The following is a 19435-nucleotide window of genomic DNA, read 5'->3' as shown; positions in this document are numbered from 1 at the left end:
GATTAAACTGGGCCTATATAAGTGAGAATAATATGGGCCTGGTTTTAAACAGCCTGGAAAAGGGAGATTAACCCAAGGCTGGTTTTAAACAGCTGGGAAAGTGAGATTAGTCTGGGCCTGTGAAAGTGAGATTGAACTGGAAGGCCCAGTTTAGGAAAGGGACTTGCACAAAAGGACCTTTGCTGCTTGTCCAAAGCACATTTCCCAGGCTGGACAAGGAGCAGATCCCAGGGCTGGCATCCACACACATCCCAACCAGGCCAGGGGAAGGCAAAGGCTCTGCAGGGTATGGGATGTGGGGAAATCCCCTGTGCAGTGGCAGGAACAGGGGTACAAATCCCCAAAATTCATCCTTCCCTTGCCAGGAACCCCCAGGCCTCTCAGGATCCTGTCTGTCACCCCCGGAGCTGGTCCGGGCAGGATTTTCCCTCATCCTTGCTGGGTTTCTCGTGGATAAAACCCCATCCTGTGAGCAACACTGCAACAGCAGCTTCCCAACATCCACGGGGACCCTTCCCAGATTTCCAGGAGGAACCTGGGGATTGGAGCAATGGGATTTTACCCACAGGAAAAGCTCCAGCAGACTCCACATCCCTGGGTCATTCGGTGGGAAGAAGGAACTGAAGGCACCCCCTGGATCACCCGTCTGGCACTGGGATTTGGCCACTTCCCTGGGATCTGTGCCAGGGCCCAGAGGAGAAACTGATGGGATAAACCTGAGACTCCAGGCTGGGGGCATTGAGTGAAAAGGCAAGGATCATGTAATTTCCTCCTTTTCCTTTTAAATCCAAGGAATCTGCCAGCCTGCCTCCCTCACGCCACCTCATTTTTAAGCTGCTGGCCCTGAGGGCTGTGATCCTGTCCTGGGAACATTCCTGGAAAACTCAAAGCCCGCAGGAATCACCCCACTGAGCTTTCACACCTGGTTTTTGGCAGGAAAAGGTCTTTTGCACAAAATTCAGCACTAAACTGATACAAAGTGCAACAGAGGCCTCCCAGTTCCAGTGCTGGGGTGGGAAATCCTGCTCAGAACAGAGCCAAACCAGACCCAAGCACTGAGCAGGAATTCAAGGGAGACTTTTCCTGGTTAAAAGCAGCATTTCATTTTTTCACACTCAGCACAGAGTGGTGAGCACTTAAACCCCCACAGCTGGGAGATTTTTGCCACCAACTCCCCTCCACCACACTCCCTGCTGCTACAGCTCTGCCTGAGCAGCAGGGCCGGCCCAGGGAAGGGAAATGAGGCAAACCCAGGAGGTTCTGGAAAGTTCCACTCACCATGAAGTCGATGTTGTTGTCTTCGTTCCTGAAGTGCTCCATGAGCTTCTCGAAGCGCTGCTTCTCCCCACACACCTGGAAAGAAGCAGCACACCCGGGCTCAGCCCCACAGACAATTTCAAACACTCTTTATGTGCTTGTTCAGACCCTCTCCAGCCAGGTTTGCTCCCGCTGAAACATCCCTCATCATAAATAATTCCACGTAAATGTGGGCACCTGCAGAGTGAGCCTGAGGAGCCAGGTACAATTCCTGCACGTTTGTAATTACAAAAGAACTCTTTTTATCTCTTTTCTCCTTAAAAATTGGATCTTATCCAGGAGTGGAAGGAGCAGAGTTGCACCAGGCTGTGCCACAGCTCAGAGCTGACTTTGCTCTGTAATTAGGGAGAAACCCAAATGACAGGGAGGGAAAAAAGAGAAAATTATCCCTGCCTAAAGGAGGAGTGAAAATAAATCAGTGCAACAATCAGCTGGTCAGAATTCCAGAGCGACCTTCCCAAAAGTTGTCTGGATTAGCTGAATTCCAATGTATTTTCTTGGCATTTCTTCTTGCCTTGGAGCAAAACACATTGGATTCCTCAAAGTTATGGATCACCTTCAGAAAAGCTCCTCAGTTCTGGGTTTATTTCCAAAGCACCTGAATCCTGGGTTTATTTGCAAACTCCAAATGATTTCCCACCCAGAGATGCCACGAGCACACCCTCCCCTCCCAAACCCCATTATTCTGGAATATATTTATAAAACAACACAGCAGCTTTGCTGGGTGAGAGCCAACATTGGGAAGCGTTCCCTGCACAGAGCCAGGATTATTCCTGCCTCTCTGTCCCACTCAGATCCCAGTCTGGATCCCAGTGGAGCTCCCAGCACCTGGAGCTGTCCCACAGCTCCCTCTGCTCTCCTGGAATTCTGCTCCTCAGCACGGAGCTGCTTCTCCCAAACCCGTGGGAAGCAGGACAAAGGGCTGGGAGTGCTGCTGAGGGATCCCATCCCATCCCAGCAGTGTTTGCCTGCCGTGGGAGGAGCTGGGAGCGAGAGGGGCTGGAATTGTTGGAATTGCAGCTCTTCTGCATGAACATGAAAAGGATGGAATGGACACTGCTCCAGGGGAAAGCAAATTATGGGAAATCCTTCCTGGAGGGAATGAGGAGGGAGCAGGGACACCCAGATTTGCTACAGCAGCTCCACAAACCTCCTTGAAGTTATCAAATGCAGCCAGGATGATCTCGTGGCCCCCTCGGACGAGGCAAACGGCTGCCAGGAGTTCCAGGACCAGGGCCTTTGTCCTGTGGGGAAAACAGAGGGAGATGCTCAGGACCTGACCCGTCTGCTCCCAGCCAGAGGGAAAGGTGGCAGCTGCAGCCTCACCCGAGTGTCCTGAGCCCCTGGAATGAGCATCCCTGCAAGTGCACAGTGCTGATCCGGGGATTCCGCCTTTCCCGGGACCATGCAGTCTCCCCCCGGTTCAAAGCTTCTCAAACCATGCAGGGATTGAAATCCCAAGTTGGAAATTCAAGCAGAAAGGCACTGGCAGGACTCTGGCAAAGGCAGTGTCTGGGAGCTGCTGCTCCCAGGGGATTCCCTGCACTCACCTGGAGGAGCAGCTCTGCACCCCCAGCCACCTTCCTTGGAGTCCAGCTTTTAATGGAAGAGCTTAAAATTCCAATCTGCAGTTTCCCTGACACAAATCTGAATTATTCGATGATAATTTGTATTTCTAGTCCACACACACAATTCACTGCAGGAACACAGGCTGTTGGAGCACATCCTTCTCCTTAAAAATCAGGAATTTGAGCTGATTTTCAGCAGTGAAACAGAGAGAAAACCAGATCACTGAGGGAAAAAACATGCAGCAAACTCGGTGTAACCCTTGTGGAAATAATCCACAGTATTTCCTTCCAGGATTCCTGGAAAACAAAAGCCTTTCTGGGCAGCTGAGCTCTGAGCAGCGGCAAACCATGCACACACAGAAAAAATTAGTCCCATGCTCAAGCAGCGACTCAAAGCAGATGTTACAGAACAAGAAATACCTTGTGGGCTCTCAAAGGGTCAAGGTTATCTTTGGAAACCAGAAAAAATGGTCACTGCCCTAGGAAATTTTAAATGGAATGTTCAATTCTGCCTCCTCAAGGGTTTTTTGGTTTTCTTTTCCTCCTGCCACAAGAAGAACTTCCAGGGTTTTTCAGGATCAAGGAGCTGCAGTATTCCCTGGGAGGGGATGTGTGTGGGATGGGGATGGAGATCCCTGGGATTGGAGTCCCCAGTGCTGCCCACACCTCTGGGATGAGCAGAATTCCCTGGAGCTGCTGCTTCCCCTTGGCACATCCCAGCCAGCCCTGAGCTCCCAAACCTCAGGGCTCTCCAACAGCTCCCATGGGGCTGAAACAAACACAGCCTGGGGTCTGAGCAGGGCTTAGCCCTCAGATTATTCCAGTCAGATTTTAAAGCAGTTTTTTTATCCACCAAAATCAAAATAACCCTCTTCTTCCAAGAGTGAAAGGTTCTCCCCTGATTTCCAGGCACTGGAAAATGATAAAAATGATAATAAAAAATTATTTAAAAAATCATAAAAACAATAAACTTCCCATTTCCTCTTGGCTTGCTGACTTGGGGCTGAACAAAAGAAAGAAGGAAGAAGCTGCAGGACAGGATTCCTGCTCCCAGCCTCAGCCCGGGCTGGGAATGCACACCCAGTGCTCCCCCTTTCCTTGGGAACATCTCTGTGTCAGAGCTGGATGGCTCAGACCTGCCCAGGTGCAGAACTCCGGGATGTGCTGGAGGGGGATCACAGGGATGTGTGGGACAGGAGGGACACGGAGTCCCCAGCAGTGCCCCTGAGGAGTTACAGCACCATGGCTGTGGCTGGCACCTGACCCTGAACAGAATGAAACCCTCTCCCAGAGAAATTCCAAGCTGAGGATCTTGGATAACATTTCCTAAAGATTTCCCCTCTCCTCAGGAAAATCCCACACTAAGCTGCAAATTCCAGTGGGGTTTCCCTGCACTGCAGAAGGGCTCCAGCAGCCAAATTTCAGCTGAATCCCAAAATTCCAGAATGGTTTGGGTGGGAAGGAGCTTGAAGAGGATCCAGTGCCAGCCCTGCCATGGCAGGGACACCTCCCACTGTCCCAGGCTGCTCCAGCCTGGCCTTGGGCACTGCCAGGGCTCCAGGGGCAGCCACAGCTGCTCTGGGCACCCTGTGCCAGGGCCTGCCCACCCTCCCAGCCTGGAATTCCTTCCCAATCTCCCACCTAAATCCACCCTCCTCCAGCCTGAAGCCACAATTAAAGCTGGAGAAGCAGCACCTTCTGAAAATGCTGGAATTAACACCCGCTGCTCACTGAGCCGCACCATTCCAGATCATCCCAGCTGATCCAAGGCTGGTTTTTCCTACAAATCCCCCTCTGGAAGCCCTCCCCAAGCCCTCCTTACTCACCTGCTTGCTCAGCCCTACCCGCAGGAGGAGCCTACCTGGGGTTCTTGTTGTTCAGGCTCAGTGCAATCTCATTGACGGCGTGAGGGTGGGACATGACCATGTTGAATCCATACTGGAAAGAGAAGGGACAGTCCTGCCTCAGCCTGGCACCAAAATCCCACCAGTGCCACCAGTCCCACCTGACCAGATCCCATGGCAGCTCCTCCCCGTGCTTTAAGCCAAATTAACCCAAATTTAAAATTCCAATCTGCAGTTTCCCTGACACAAATCTGAATTGTTCTCTGTGATAATTTGTATTTCTAGCCCCCCTCCACACACACGATTCACTGCAGGAACACAGGCTGTTGGAGCACGTCCTTCTCCTCAAAAATCAGGAATTTGAGCTGATTTTCAGCAGTGAAACGGAGAGAAAACCAGATCACTGAGGGAAAAACATGCAGCAAACTCAGTGTACCAAACAGAATCTTGTGGAATTTAAAACCAAAGTATTTCATTCTCCCACCGTCCATCACAACTTCCAACCGTATTCCATGATTTTACAATTCCCTGCCATTAGCAGGGTTGGAAGTGCAGGGTTTGGCTGTTTTACCAACAAAAAGGCTCCAAGAGCTGCTCCCACTCCCTCCCAACCCTTCTGCCCGTTCCTTCCTCCTCCAGTCCCTGGTTAATTTGGCCTCATTTATTGTCTAAGCTGGAATTTGCAGTTCTGCTGCCAAACCCGACTCTCCTGCAGTCCCTGCAGGAGCACAGCTGTGCTCTCCAAACCCCAAACAGAATTCATTCCTTTGGAATACTGGATTTGGAATTCCTTTGGTTACTGGATTGCTCCTTCCTGTCAGTCCCAGGAGCTGCCACCCCCAGGGACTCCCACGAGTCTCTCCCAGCTCCTCACCAAGGTGTTCACCACAGCTTTTCCTGGTTTTAGCAGAAAATCCCAAATTCCTGGCGCTCCCAGGGCATGCTGCATGACTCCAGCATCCCACTGGAGAGGAAAAAAGCTCAGGAAAGGAGGATGAGCTTGGTCCAGTGGGGTATTTCCAGTTATTCCAAGTGCTTTGCCATAAGCACGTGCAAGGGAAAACTTGGATTTTCCATCTTCTCTAAAAATCCCCTCTTTTGGGGTGTTACTACTGAACTCCAGACTAATTATAACCTAATTAACTGCATGTCTAATGAACAGGAGCTGGCCCAACACATCCAGGCTCTCACTGCCCCTTCCCTAAATCACAGGATTGTGTCTCATTCCTTCCCATTTCATGAGAATTTCAACATTTCCATTGATTTTACCTTAAAAAATCCCCCACCCCCCTTCCCTCCCCCTTCCCTACACCCAGAAGATTCCAGGGATTACCTGGTAGTTCATGATGGCCCGTAAACACATGATGCACACGTGGACATCATCCTTTTTACTCACTAATCGGGAATTTTTGAGGGTTCTTCGGCTTGGCAAGGTGTTGTACCTGCAAAAAAAACCCCATTTCTCATCAGTCACAGGACTCTTTTTGGGAGTGAAAGAAAGGAAGAGGAATATCCCTCCACTGGGTGAGGACACAGGAGTTTTCCAGAGGACAAGCAGAAAATATTTGTGGAAATAAAGGAGGAAAAGGTCCTGGCAAGGATAAAAATCCGGATGTTTGAGCTGCACCTCAGCCCTTCCTGTCAGCACAGGTGACAGGGAATATTCCCAATAAAACAGGGAATACCACACTGATTTATTGCAACTTCCTGGCTCATCCCTGCAAATTCCCAGTTTAAATCCACTATAAAGGCAGGAACAGGGAATACCACAGCAGGTTTTGTGACTCCCTGTTGAAATCCACAAAAAAGGCAAGGACAGGGAATACCACAGCAGGTTTTGTGGCTCCCTGGCTCATCCCTGAAAATTCCCTGTGTTTAAATCCACAAAAAAGGCAAGGACAGGGAATACCACACTGATTTATTGCAACTTCCTGGCTCATCCCTGCAAATTTCCTCTGTTTAAATCCACAAAAAAAGCAAGGACAGGGAATACCACAGCAGTTTTGTGGCTCCCTGGCTCATCCCTGCAAATTCCCTCTGTTTAAATCCACTATAAAGGCAGGAACAGGGAATACCACAGCAGTTTTGTGGCTCCCTGGCTCATCCCTGCAATTTCCCCTTTTTACATGCACACAGCAAGAGGAACAGGCCCCACGCCAGGGCTGGCTGTTCCTGTGCCCACCCTGCCCACGGCTCCCAGCTTTCCACAATCCCTGCCCCGGGCTTTTCCTTCCCAGCCGTGCCGAGATGAAAGGAATCCCCAAATTCAAAGCAGGATTCTGTCAAAGGAGATTTTTTCCTTTTTTTTCCACCCATAAATATGAATGAATCCATGAGCTCAGGGCACTGCAGGATTTCGGGAACCGTGACCCAGTTTGGGATCAGCACGGAGGGGCTGGAGCACTGCAGCTGAACTTTGGGAGCAGCACAGGAGGAGGCTGTGCTGGATATTTGGGATGCTCCTGGTGGGAATGGGGCTCATTCCTGTCCCAAAGGTCCTTTCCCCAGTCACAGCAGGAGCTGAGTGACCTCAGACTGGGAATCTGAACTGGGAAGTGTGGAAGCACTCCAGTGCTGCCTGGACAATGTCCACCACCCCAGACCTGCCAATTCCACCCACTCATCTCACCAAATATGAAAAACACAGAAAAACAAAAAGGGATTTTAAAGTGGTTTAGTCCCACTGAGATGGTCCCTACATCGGTTTATCTCAGATTTAAATGATGAAGGGCTGCAGAATGATTTTCCATACATTTTAAATCAGATTAATGAGATTTTTATCATGCCACTGCTGGAAGAAAAATAATTTCCTCAGTGCCTAGTGAATCCCTAAATTTCAGAACTGAAGAATCCACCAGTTCTGTTGGCTCTAAGAAAAGGGAAGAAGTTTCCTTAAACAATGAAAATGACCATAAATCCAGATTTTGGTATTTCCAGGTGCTTGGAGAAACAGAATTGGGAAACAAGGAAACTCCAGCATGTCCAGTACTGGGCCTGATCTGCCTGGAATTTCAGCTTGGATCCAACCACTTGGAGGGAATCTTCCCAAGCTGAGAAGATCCCTCCTAAATCTCTCCATACCTGGGTGGCTTTCCAGGCCAAACTGGGAGAGCTGGGAATGTTCCCCTGGAGAAGGGAAGGCTCCAGGGAGAGCTCAGAGCCCTGCCAGGGCCTGAAGGGGCTCCAGGAGAGCTGCAGAGGGACTGGGGACAAGGGCTGGAGGGACAGGACACAGGGAATGGCAGGGATGGATGGGATACTGGGAAGGGATTCCTGGCTGGGCTGGAATTCCCAGAGCAGCTGTGGCTGCCCCTGGATCCCTGGCAGTGCCCAGGGCCAGGCTGGAGCAGCCTGGGGCAGTGGGAGGTGTCCCTGCCATGGCAGGGCTGGGATGGGCTCATCCCACACAATTCTGGACTATCCCAGGACTCCACTCTGGGATCTGTTCAGGCTTGGGCACTCCCGGGGAAGTTCTGCCGCCTGTCCAGGTGGGATTCCCTGGGATCAGCTCCTGCTCTTGTCCCACTCCTTGGCACCGCCCAGCTCCTGCTCTGGGCACACTCCCAGAGCTTCCCCGTGCCAGGGCAGATCCAGGTGAGACCTGGCCATGGAATGTCCCTGGAGCGCTGCTGTGCCGAGCCAGCCCCTGGGGACAGAGGGGATCCTGCCCTGGATCCCCCCATCCCCTCAGCAGCTGTGATTCCTTCACAGAGCCACAGGGACCAGGAACTTCCGAGGAGGTTTGGGACAGGAACCCCAGGACAGGACTCTGCCCCTGGAATTCAGGGATGCTTTTCCCTGTGCTGCAGCCATCCAAGGTCCCCGAAGGTTTTGTTCCCTCCCCCGAGGCGGTGGCAGCTCCGACACCTTCCTTGGAGCCAGGGAGAGGGTGGATGAGCTCCTCCTGCTTTTCCTTCATTCCTGGCTCCCCAAGGCTCGGCCCAGCAGCTGGAGGACTCGCTGGGTTGGATTTCCTGTCTGCTGCAGGTCCCAGATGATGTCACCCCCAGGATATTTACCCTGCTAATTGAAGGCAGATGGTTCCTCTTTCACTTCCACCGCCCCTCTCGGAAGGGGAACTACAAAACCTTCCCCTGCTGAAGAGCAGGAACTGCAGAGCTGGGCCTGGGGGAGCCCCTGAGCCTGGGGGAGCCCCCTGAGCCTGGGGGAGCCCCCGAGCCTGGGGGAGCTCCTAAGCCTGGGGGAGCCCTGGGGGAGCCCCCGAGCCTGGGGGAGCCCCCGAGCCTGGGGGAGCCCCTGAGCCTGAGGGAGCCCCCTGAGCCTGGGGGAGCCCTGGGGGAGCCCCCTGAGCCTGGGGGAGCCCTGGGGGAGCCCCTGAGCCTGGGGGAGCCCCCGAGCCTGGGGGAGCCCTGGGGGAGCCCCCGAGCCTGGGGGAGCCCCCGAGCCTGGGGGAGCTCCTGAGCCTGGGGGAGCCCCTGAGCCTGGGGGAGCTCCTGAGCCTGGGGGAGCCCCTGAGCCTGGGGGAGCCCCCTGAGCCTGGGGGAGCTCCTGAGCCTGGGGGAGCCCCTGAGCCTGGGGGAGCCCCCTGAGCCTGGGGGAGCCCTGGGGGAGCCCCCCGAGCCTGGGGGAGCCCCCGAGCCTGGGGGAGCCCCCGAGCCTGGGGGAGCCCTGGGGGAGCTCCTGAGCCTGGGGGAGCCCCCGAGCCTGGGGGAGCCCCCGAGCCTGGGGGAGCTCCTGCAGAGGGGAGGGGGTTCCAACTCCTGCAAGGGGGTGACACTGAGGGAAGGAGCTGATCCACGGATTGGGGATGAGGAGGATGAGGGAAAGAGCAGGATTTCAACAGCACCATGGGAAAACCAACAACCAGCAAAGCCAGGGTTGATCCTGGGCTGAAACAGAGTCTGAGGTTCTTCTTCTCACCCAGATCTGACAAAAAACACATTTCTGTTAAAGAATGATTCCATCATTTTTTATATTTTAGTGCCATGGAGCTGCTCCAGGGCTGGAGCCCCTCTGGAGCCAGGCTGGGAGAGCTGGGAATGTTCCCCTGGAGAAGGGAAGGCTCCAGGGAGAGCTCAGAGCCCCTGGCAGGGCCTGAAGGGGCTCCAGGAGAGCTGCAGAGGGACTGGGGACAAGGGCTGGAGGGACAGGACACAGGGAATGGCTCCCAGTGCCAGAGGGCAGGGCTGGGTGGGAGATTGGGAAGGGATTCCTGGCTGGGCTGGAATTCCCAGAGCAGCTGTGGCTGCCCCTGGAGCCCTGGCAGTGCCCAGGGCCAGGCTGGAGCAGCCTGGGACAGTGGAAGAAAGTTTGGAATTAGATCCCAAACCCTTCTGGAATTCCTGGACGTGCCCAGTCCAGTGGTGCAGACTTTGGCTGGCCCAATTCAGTACAAATCACTGCGGGTTTCTCCTATCACTTTCACCTTCTCAGCCGCTAAAAAATCTCCTGTTCTCCCCTGGCTCCCAGGAGAGCAGCCTGGGGTGGTCTCACAGAGATGAGAAGCTGAAATTCAGCAGGGCTGGGTGGGTTTTGGGTTCCATCCCTGCAATTTTGCTGGTGGTGGGCTGGAAACTCTGGGGTTTGTATCAACTAACAGCAAAAAAATTCCTTCAGAAAGGAAGGTTTTGGCTCATCCCAGCAGTTTGGGGTTTCTGTGATCTCCTGGAGCTGCTCACAGAGATGTTCTAGTAAATTAGGAAGTATCTGACAAAATAATGACTTCCCCGGGCCCCTGAGCAGTGAAAGTGTCACTGGCAAAGCCCAAATTCAGCGACTGCAGCTCCCCAAACCGTGTCTGACTGAAACCCAATTACTGAACACACTCAAAGCCCATTTATGGGTTTGCCTGGATCGTTCTCTCCTCACAGGCTCGACAGATTCTGGAGGAAGAACTGAAGTTTCTCAGTTCAATCCACATGAAAACTCCAATATTTTTCTCAGAAGAAAGGGAATTTCTAATGGGCTGGGACACTGCAAAGCCTGCATTAATATTTATCTGACAGCAGAGTCTGGCTCTCAGCAAAGCTCCTTCTCCCAAAAAAGCAGCAATGAAACCCCCAAAGGTTCTTCCCCCTTTTTCATCCTCCTGCCCTCATTTTGGTGTCGGTTTCCCAAATCCCTGAGCCTCCTCTTAAGGAAAAACCCCTCTCAGTTGCCAGGGAAACGCAGGGAGCAGGGAATTGGCAGCTCCAGCCCTGCTGAAGGAGCTGTGGGAGGCAGCTGGAGCTGGAATTACAGAGGGACGGTCCTGGAGCATGGACAGAGCTCTGCCCAGCCCAGGCCAGCTCCTGAATTTTGCATTATCCTGGCGAAATTTTCTCAGCTTTCTCCTTTTTTCCTCCCCAGGGAGGAGCAAATCTCTCAGTCTGACTTGGATGGGGCTGGGAGCAGCCTGGGGGAGCGGGAGGTGTCCCTGCCCTTGGAATGGGATGAGTTCAAACCCTTCCAGCCCAAACCACTCTGGGGTTCTGGGGTTCCTTGCCCTCACTGCACAGTGTCCACCATTCCAGGAATTCCCACACAGCCTGGGTGTCCACACATCCCAAAAATCTCATTTACCACCCAGAGAGGGGGCACAACTTCCTGGTTTTGCCCAAAAAAACCACCCTGCACCCCCTCCTCAGCTGAGCACTTGCTTTGTTCTGAGGAGAAGATTCTCCTTCAGTTCACTAATATTTAATAATTATAACAATTACAATTCAAACATTATAATTATAAAAAAACCTCCTCCCTTCTTAAAAATCTCTCACCTCCCTTTAGCTTTCACTTTTTTTTTAAACACACACAATCCCCAGCTATTGAAAAAATACACTTTTAAAAATAGACCTTTGAAAAAACACGTGTTTTTAAAAATACACATTTTTTCAAATACCCATTTAAAAGAATATTAAAAAACCAGATTTTAAAGCATGGATTTAAGAGGAAAAAGAAAAATCCAAAACCCAACCCAAAAATGCTGCCCCAGCACTAGGACGGCTCTGGAGACAGGAAGAAAATTTTGGCTGGAAAACTCTGTCAGGTCCCGTTTCCGTGGCAGTTTCGGGTATGAGTCAAGCCTCTATTTACAACAGCAAGGGGAAGTAAGAGGCACAAGGACTACAGGCTCTAAGTTTAGGTATCAAACACAACTATTTGCACCACGATAAGGAGAGCTCAGCTCTTGCTTCCATGCCAGCAGTTCCCTCTCTCGGCGCCAATCCTACGGAAGCCAACTACGCTGGGGACACCAATGTGACACCACACGTGCTGGGGCCTGCAGCCTTCTCCTGGGGCTGGCCAGGGGCTCTCCTGGGGCTGTCCCAGCCCGTGTGGCCACACATTACCCACGGCACGGCAGCTCCGTGCCCACGGGGACGCTCCCCCGGGACTTACGGGATTTTCCGGGCGGGAGCGCCATCGGCAGAGCGCAAAGGGGCCCTGGGCAGTCCGGGGAAACAGCTGCTCCACAGGCACTCGGCTGCCAGGCAGCTGTGGCAGCGTTTGAGCTCAAGGTGGTCGGGCAGAGAGACCAATCTGATGGTGTGTGAGGGGAGATGAGAGCACGGGCAAGGATGGAGAGCGGGGACAGGGCGGGAAGAACGTTCCAGCAGGAAAGGGGAATGGAGGTGTTGAAACGGAGAGTCAGACAGGTGAGGAGGAAAGGGAGATGTGAGAAAGGGAAAAGGGTGGAAGGAAATGAAGAGAAACAATGTGAGAGACACGTGAGGTATTCCTGACTTAGGCATTCCTAATCCCAAGCACTCCTCCCCAGGACATGGCGGAACCGGCACCTCCTGCTCCGCCGCTTCTGGCAGAGCAGTTAAGGAGCAAAGAGCACCAAAAGCACTAAAAAATCCCTGAATCAGCTGCCCAGGTGATCCTGCTGCACTCCACAGCTGGATTTCTTTCCCAGAGCTCTCCTCATCTCCACTGCCTGAGGGCTGGGAATTAAATCTTCCAGGCACAAGGTTTGGAGGCACTCAACATCGACCCCAGGGCCAAGGTCACTGCCAGGCAAACCAAAACCACCTCTGCTGGAAGTGCCTCCATTTTTGGACTCTGCTATGCTCACAGAATTATGGAGCAAAACTCCATAAAAGCCAAAAAAATTCCCAAAGGATCCAGCACTCGGAGCTGCACCCTGAGTTACAGCACTGGGAGCTGAGCGTGGAGGTTGGAGTGGGACACCCAAGGAATGGAAGAGAGGTCAGCCAGTCCTGGGAGGTGATCCTGCCTTTTCCATAAATAAAACAAATGAAAAAGGAATATTGGGAAAGAGAGACGTGGTAGTCAAGCGTGGAATGGTGAGAGGGTGGCAGCAGGTTTGGGGGAGGGAAGTGGCCTTTCCAAAGAATCCAAGATCCCGCTGATGGCAGAAAGACACGGGATGGGAGCCCCAGCCTGGCTGGGTCTGTGGAAATGCTGAGCTGGAGAAGAGGAAAGGCTTCCTCTGCACAAGGAAAGGCACCCTCAGCTCATCCTGCCCTTGGAAATGATTCCTGTGCACAGGAAAGGCACCCTCAGCTCATCCTGCCCTTGGAAGTGATTCCTGTGCACAGGAAAGGCACCCTCAGCTCATCCTGCCCTTGGAAATGATTCCTGTGCACAGGAAAGGCACCCTCAGCTCATCCTGCCCCTGGAAGTGATTCCTGCCCCAGCCACTGGCCCTGAGAGGTTCCTTCCTCCTCAAGGCACAGTTCCCTCCTGTGAGGGCTGTCCCTGTGGGCACGGCTGTCCCTCCCCGCCGTTGCAGGGGTTCCGTACCGGAGCGTGGAGTGTCTGCCGGAGCGGGAGACGCTGTTCCCCACGGGAGAGGGCAGATTGCTGCCCCTGTGCAGGTCCTCGATGGATCGGCTCCAGGGCTTGGACTTGTCCATGGAGCTCTCCACGCTGTTCTCCAGGCTCTCAAAGTCAAACCTGTGAGGAAATGGAAATTCCAGGGCCGGGTTAGGCGGAAGGGACGCGCGCGGAGTTTTCCTTCCCGCCGCAGGATCTGGTGGGATCCCAGAATCACTGGACAGGACAGAGGGGAAGGAAAAGCTCTCCAAGACCATCAAACCCAACGGATCCCCCAGCACGGGAAGGGCCCTGCCCACCAAAACTGCTCCTGTGATCTCAACAGGTGGAGTGAGGATGGAAAAGGAGAGTTGTGGTCCTGGAGGGACACGGAGAAGTCCAGGGAAACAGGAGGAGCTTCCCAAGGAGAAGGGAATTCCAGAACCACGGGCTCATTCAGGTTGGGAAAGCCCTCCAAGACCATGGAATCCAACCATTCCCAGCCCTGCCAAGGCCACCAGTGGCCTTTGTCCCACATCCACAGAGCTTTGAATCCCCCCAGGACCCATCCAAACAGGATCCAACAGCTTCTTCCACATAACAGAAATCCACCACTGCCTGCCTGCTGAGGAACATCCCTGCCGGGAAGGAAGAAGTGGGAATTCTGGAGCTCTCTCCAGTGAATCTCCAGAATCAGCTGTGCAAGTACCACTCTGGTTTTCCCCATCCCAGTTCGGCCCCACAAAGCTCCCAGCACATTCAGAGACCACCACAACCACTCCAGATTCCCTGATTTCTGACTCCCTGCCCGCTGTTCTGCTGCTCCAGGCAGGAATTGCTTGTTCCCCTTCCAGCTCCTGAGGTTATTACTCATGTTCCCCATGCGAGAGGGGAAAAACCCAGCGAGGTCCTTGCGTACATTTGTATAAATTTAGGAAGAAAGGCTTTGTACAAACATTTCTTTTTGCTGTGCACAGTTTTTTCCAGTGGGTAACATTTGAAACCATAGGATTTTCCCTCATAAATTTTCCTGCAATCCCACCACAAATCTCTTTTCTGGGCAGTGACGGACGTAAATCTGATGGCAGCCTTGCTAAAAATAAATTATCAGCTCTCCCCAGCTTGAGTTTCTACTCCAAAATTATCTTTACCCTAAGGCTTATTCTTTTATTTTTTAATATAAAAAACCTGCTATGATCTCCTGAGTGAATGTGGATTAATTCCCCACACCTGGAATCATCCCCAGCCAGGCTGGATGGGATCTGGAGCACCCTGGGTGAGGGGAAGATTCCCTGTCCATGGCAGGGGTGGGATTTAAGGTCCCAAAGCAGCCTGGGCTGATTCCACGATAATAAAACAAAGTCTCAGCTGAAGATCTCCACTCAAAGCCGATTTTCCCCACTGGTTTTTCAGAGCCCATGTCATGATTTGTGGCCCAAACAACTGAATCTGATCCCAGTGTCTCAGATGTCAGAAAAAAATCGGTTTCCAGTCTTCCCAACTTCCAAAATGGCCCTGGAGTTGCTCCTGAGCTGTGCCAGGAGCCTCGGGGACAGTGCTGGAGGGTGGGAATCCCTCTGAACACAGCAGGAATACAAAGCCCTGGGGCTTGGACACCAAGGGCAAACCTATTCCCAAGGAATCCTGCATCTTTCCACACACTGTGGGATGGGTTTTCCACCCCTAAGATGCTCAGAGACCACAGATAAAAAGCATGAATAGAGATGAATAACCCCAAGGTTTAAACTCAGGTTTTTTGTTTGTTTGTTTGTTTTTTTTTTTGTCTGCTGTGATGAAATAATTCCAGACTCACATCAAGATTTCCTCTGCTCTCAGGCCCACAGAATCATGGAATTATTGAGGCTGGAAAAGACCAGAAGCCCCTTCCATGCCCACCAAACCACTTTCTGAACAGTTCCAGGGCTCCACCACTGCCCTGGGCAGCCTGCTCAAGGCTTAGCCCCTCTGGAATGAAGGAATATTCCCTAATTTCCATGTATTTCCTGGCAGGAAAGCCCGGGAATGTCTCACTTACGTGACTGCATACTGGGCAAAGGACAGGTATTCCACCAGGACATCCAGGCCTTTGTTCTCTTCATTCAGGAACTCCCTGACCCACCTGTGAGGGAAACACCACACATCAGAGCCTTCCTGGGGCTTTGGGATTCCCTGGAATTCTCAGAAAAACTGGAGACAGAGCCACTGCAGCACTTCGGGTCTCACTCAGGGAAAAAAGGGTTTTTTCAAAATGGTTTAGAGGCATTTGAAGAGTCCTTTAGATCCTTTCCAAATGTACCAATAGTCCTTTCTTGCAGCACTGTGAAGGTCAGCTCCTAACACTGGGACTCGGCTCAGTTTTTATCTCATCCTGATTTCCAGCAGGCTGCAAAAGCAGGAGAAGAATCTCTGATGGATGTCCTGGGTGTACATTTAACAGCAATTTTGCCTTTTTTTTCAAAAGGTGTTCAACTGTTACAGTGAACTCTGGCCCCGGGGTTTTGCAAAATAATTCAGGAAGGTCTATTATGTTCCAAAGCTTTGAAAATGCCAGGAAAAATTGGAACATCCATCGATTTAGGGGCAAAGCTGGGGGAAAAGGAACCTCAGCACAGCCCCAGCTCCTCTCTGAATCCCTGGGAGTGGCTGAGTGCCACTGGAATGAGGGAATCCAGGGAGGGAAGTGGAGCTCCAGGCTCTTGGAGTGGGAATTCATCACCTCTCACTTACTCTGATCTTCAGGATGGATATTTTTGGTCATTTCCCTGCCAAAATAACCAGCCTGGTGTTTTATGAAATGTGTTTTGGAGAAAATCCCTCAGCCAGGGGCACCAAGGAAATGAACACTGGTGCTGTCCCCTCTTTTTCTGCCCTGCTGCAGCACCCAGGCTCCTCCTGCTCATCCTAAATTCAGGAGCAGCACGGAGCCTCCAGCCTCTGGTGGGGACTCCTCTGTGCTGGAAAAGCTGGCAGGGGCGTGGGAGGAGTTTTTGGGATGGTGCAGCTCCAGGGAAGGCTCCCATCACCACCACACTGGGACTGCAACTCCTCCCACAGCTTAAAACGCCCCCATTCCCTCAAAATCACAGCAGAATCCTGAAAATGGACGGAATTGAGCTGGACACAGCGTGTGGTGATGGAGAAAAACACAGGAAAAGCTCCCTGGGTGATGCCCCAGAGCTGGACCAGCTTCTGGTCCCACAGGAAGGTGAAACTGGTGGGAATGTGGAGGGGAAAGGGAAGTCTGATAAAAACTAAACCTCTGGCAACTCCACTGCAGCGGTTTGGGATGGATCTGCTGCTCTGTGGATAAATCCTGGTGATGTTATCCCAGCCAGGCTCCGTGAGCTGCCCCGTGTTAAAGCTGTAAGACAGCAGGGGGGGATCCATGAATTTACAGCTGATTTTATTCTGGACACAGCCTCACTCCCCAGGCTCTGACTGAGCAGGAGCTGACTCCAGCCTTTCCTCAGCCCTCAGAAAAATGCGGATGAATCCATCAGCAAAGGATGAAAGCTGAGTTATCCTCCTGGGATGCCCAGCTCCCCTTAACTAAGCCCATCAGGCTTTAATTATCAATCAAGTGGCATCACTTATTGATGTGCAAAGGCGTGTTTTCTCAAGGACAGGCACCTTTGGAATGAAAAAATGAATTATTAAATTATTAAAAATAAACTAATAAACCCCTCCAAATTTAAAATAAAAAATCAAGAAAAATAAAATAAAATATTAAAATTAATAAAATATCAATTAATAAAATTAATAAAATATTAACGATAATAATAATGATAATAATGATAATAATAATAATGATAATGATAATGATAATGATAATAATAATAATAATAGTAAATGGAACCAGAGGCATCCAAAGTTCTCACCCAATGTGGTTTGTCCTCAAGGAAATTTCCAGTTCTCGGAGCACCTGAGTCGACTCCTGGACTCGTCTCCTGAATTTCTGCAATGGAATGAGCAGCAAAAATAACAATTAGGCTCTATTAAAAAATATCAACACATCACCCAGCACAGAGGGAATGAGCAAAACAAGGAGGGAACTGAGAACTCCCCTAAATCCCCAGGACTGCAGCAACAACAGCCCAGCAGTCAACAAAAACACACATGGAGAAATCCCTTCTGTTCCCAGGAACATCCTGGAGCTTCCAGGATTAAGGAAATTAAAAGCCTGGAGATAAATACACATTTCTTTATAAACCAAGCTTTGGTTTAAGATCAGACTTTCTCTTGAAGGTTGCAGAGCCCCTCTGCTGTAGAAAACGAGCTGACAGAGAGCCAGCAGGGGCACCTCAATCCCATCTGGAGCAGGACTGGAGCATCCTCTTCTCCCTGTCCATGGAAAAGGGCTAAAACAGCTGGAGCAATCCCTCTGGAGCAGCTGTTCTGGCACATTCTCATTCCTGAGCAAGGTCAACGAGAGCCAAATGGGTGAAGAAGGATGAGGGCAGGCTTAGGTGGGACATTGGGAAGGAATTCCTGGATGTGAGAGTGGCACAGGCTGGAGGCCAGGTGGAGCCATGCAGCAAAACCAGTGACACTGCCCCAATCCCAGCAAGAATCCCGCTGGGCTGAGCTCTCCCAGCCCTGTGGAAATACCAGTGGGCTGAGCTCTCCCATCCCTCTGGAAATCCCAGTGGGCTGAGCTCTCCCAGCCCTGTGGAATCCTGGTGGGCTGAGCTCTCCCATCCCTCTGGAAATCCCAGTGGGATGAGCTCTCCCATCCCTGTGGAATCCTGGTGGGCTGAGCTCTCCCATCCTTCTGGATATCCTGGTGGGATGAGCTCTCCCATCCCTCTGGAAATCCCGGTGGGCTGAGCTCTCCCATCCTTCTGGATATCCTGGTGGGCTGAGCTCTCCATCCCTCTGGAAATCCTGGAGGGCTGAGCTCTCCCATCCCTGTGGAAATCCCAGTGGGATGAGCTCTCCCATCCCTGTGGAATCCTGGTGGGCTGAGCTCTCCATCCCTGTGGATATCCTGGTGGGCTGAGCTCTCCCAGCCCTGTGGAATCCTGGTGGGCTGAGCTCTCCCATCCTTCTGGATATCCTGGTGGGCTGAGCTCTCCCAGCCCTGTGGATATACCGGTGGGATGAGCTCTCCCAGCCCTGTGGATATACCGGTGGGCTGAGCTCTCCCAGCCCTGTGGAAACTTTCTCGTGTCAGCCGGGGCTGAGGAAAGGCTGCGGGTGATCCGGAATAACCCAGGAGCAGACAGGAACTCAGGGCAGTTATTTTTAGGCCCTTTGGGTTTGTCGTTTGTCACGGGGCCCTCGGATAAGAAAGGCTCCAATGTGAGCCCACGGAGTGAAGCCAAACACGGAACAACCTCCAAAACCCTCCGGAGAAAACGCACAAAGACCCCGTTCACCGGGCTGGGAAAACATCCACACAGGGAATGTCCAGGTTTCCTAGGAAATGGTTCCCTGCTCCTGCTGGAGGCTCCAGCGAGAGCAGCGCTGTCCCACGGCTCCCTGTGCCCAAGGACACGAGCCGGGAGCACAGGGAGCGAGGGACACCCTCCTCACATTCCATGGGATGGCCGGGGCAGGATCCGTGTTTTCCACAGGGAGCCCACCTTGGATGGCTGTAGGCAGCAGGGGCAGGGATTGGTGGGGAGGAGGCTGGGCCAGGCCAGGGCAGGACCTGCTGGGCCCTGCTGCAGTTTGGGGTGGCTTTTAGAGGCTCTTGTTGTTGTCACCATGGATGGAGCTGAGCCCTGGGGATGGGAGGGGATCCCTACGGATGGCCATGGATGGAGCTGTCACCGCAGATAAAGCTGATCCCCATGGATGGAGCTGATCCCCATGGATGGGAGGTGATCCCTATGGATGGGAATTGTCACTATGGATGGGAATTGTCACCATGGATGCAGCTGATCACCATGGATGCAGCTGATCACCATGGATGGAGCTGATCCCTATGGATGGAGCTGATCCCCATGGATGGAGCTGATCCCTATGGATGGAACTGATCCCTAT

The 19435-nt window shown here is 52.3% G+C and overlaps 1 protein-coding gene across 10 annotated transcripts in view; it reads right to left on the bottom strand.

The window, feature by feature from the left end:
• FMNL2 (formin like 2) overlaps window positions 1–19435 on the bottom strand; it is a 112523-nt gene that overhangs the window by 20394 nt on the left and 72694 nt on the right. For all 10 annotated transcript variants that reach the window (XR_010080854.1, XR_010080853.1, XM_063401056.1 and 7 more), the window contains exons 4-10: window positions 17326–17402; window positions 15483–15566; window positions 13436–13588; window positions 6063–6171; window positions 4747–4823; window positions 2468–2561; window positions 1279–1353 (exon numbers count right to left, since the gene is read on the bottom strand). Coding sequence is in view for 8 of the 10 variants with exons in the window: in XM_063401056.1 (XP_063257126.1) it covers window positions 1279–1353; window positions 2468–2561; window positions 4747–4823; window positions 6063–6171; window positions 13436–13588; window positions 15483–15566; window positions 17326–17402 (669 nt within the window). In the remaining 2 variants the exon portion in view is untranslated. The remainder of the gene's footprint in view (window positions 1–1278; window positions 1354–2467; window positions 2562–4746; window positions 4824–6062; window positions 6172–13435; window positions 13589–15482; window positions 15567–17325; window positions 17403–19435) is intronic.

The sequence above is a fragment of the Prinia subflava genome, chromosome 6 (genome assembly GCF_021018805.1).
Source record: "Prinia subflava isolate CZ2003 ecotype Zambia chromosome 6, Cam_Psub_1.2, whole genome shotgun sequence".
Classification (NCBI taxonomy): domain Eukaryota; kingdom Metazoa; phylum Chordata; class Aves; order Passeriformes; family Cisticolidae; genus Prinia; species Prinia subflava.
The sequence above is the reverse complement of the archived record's forward strand: the minus strand, read 5'-3'. Positions and strand labels throughout refer to the sequence as shown.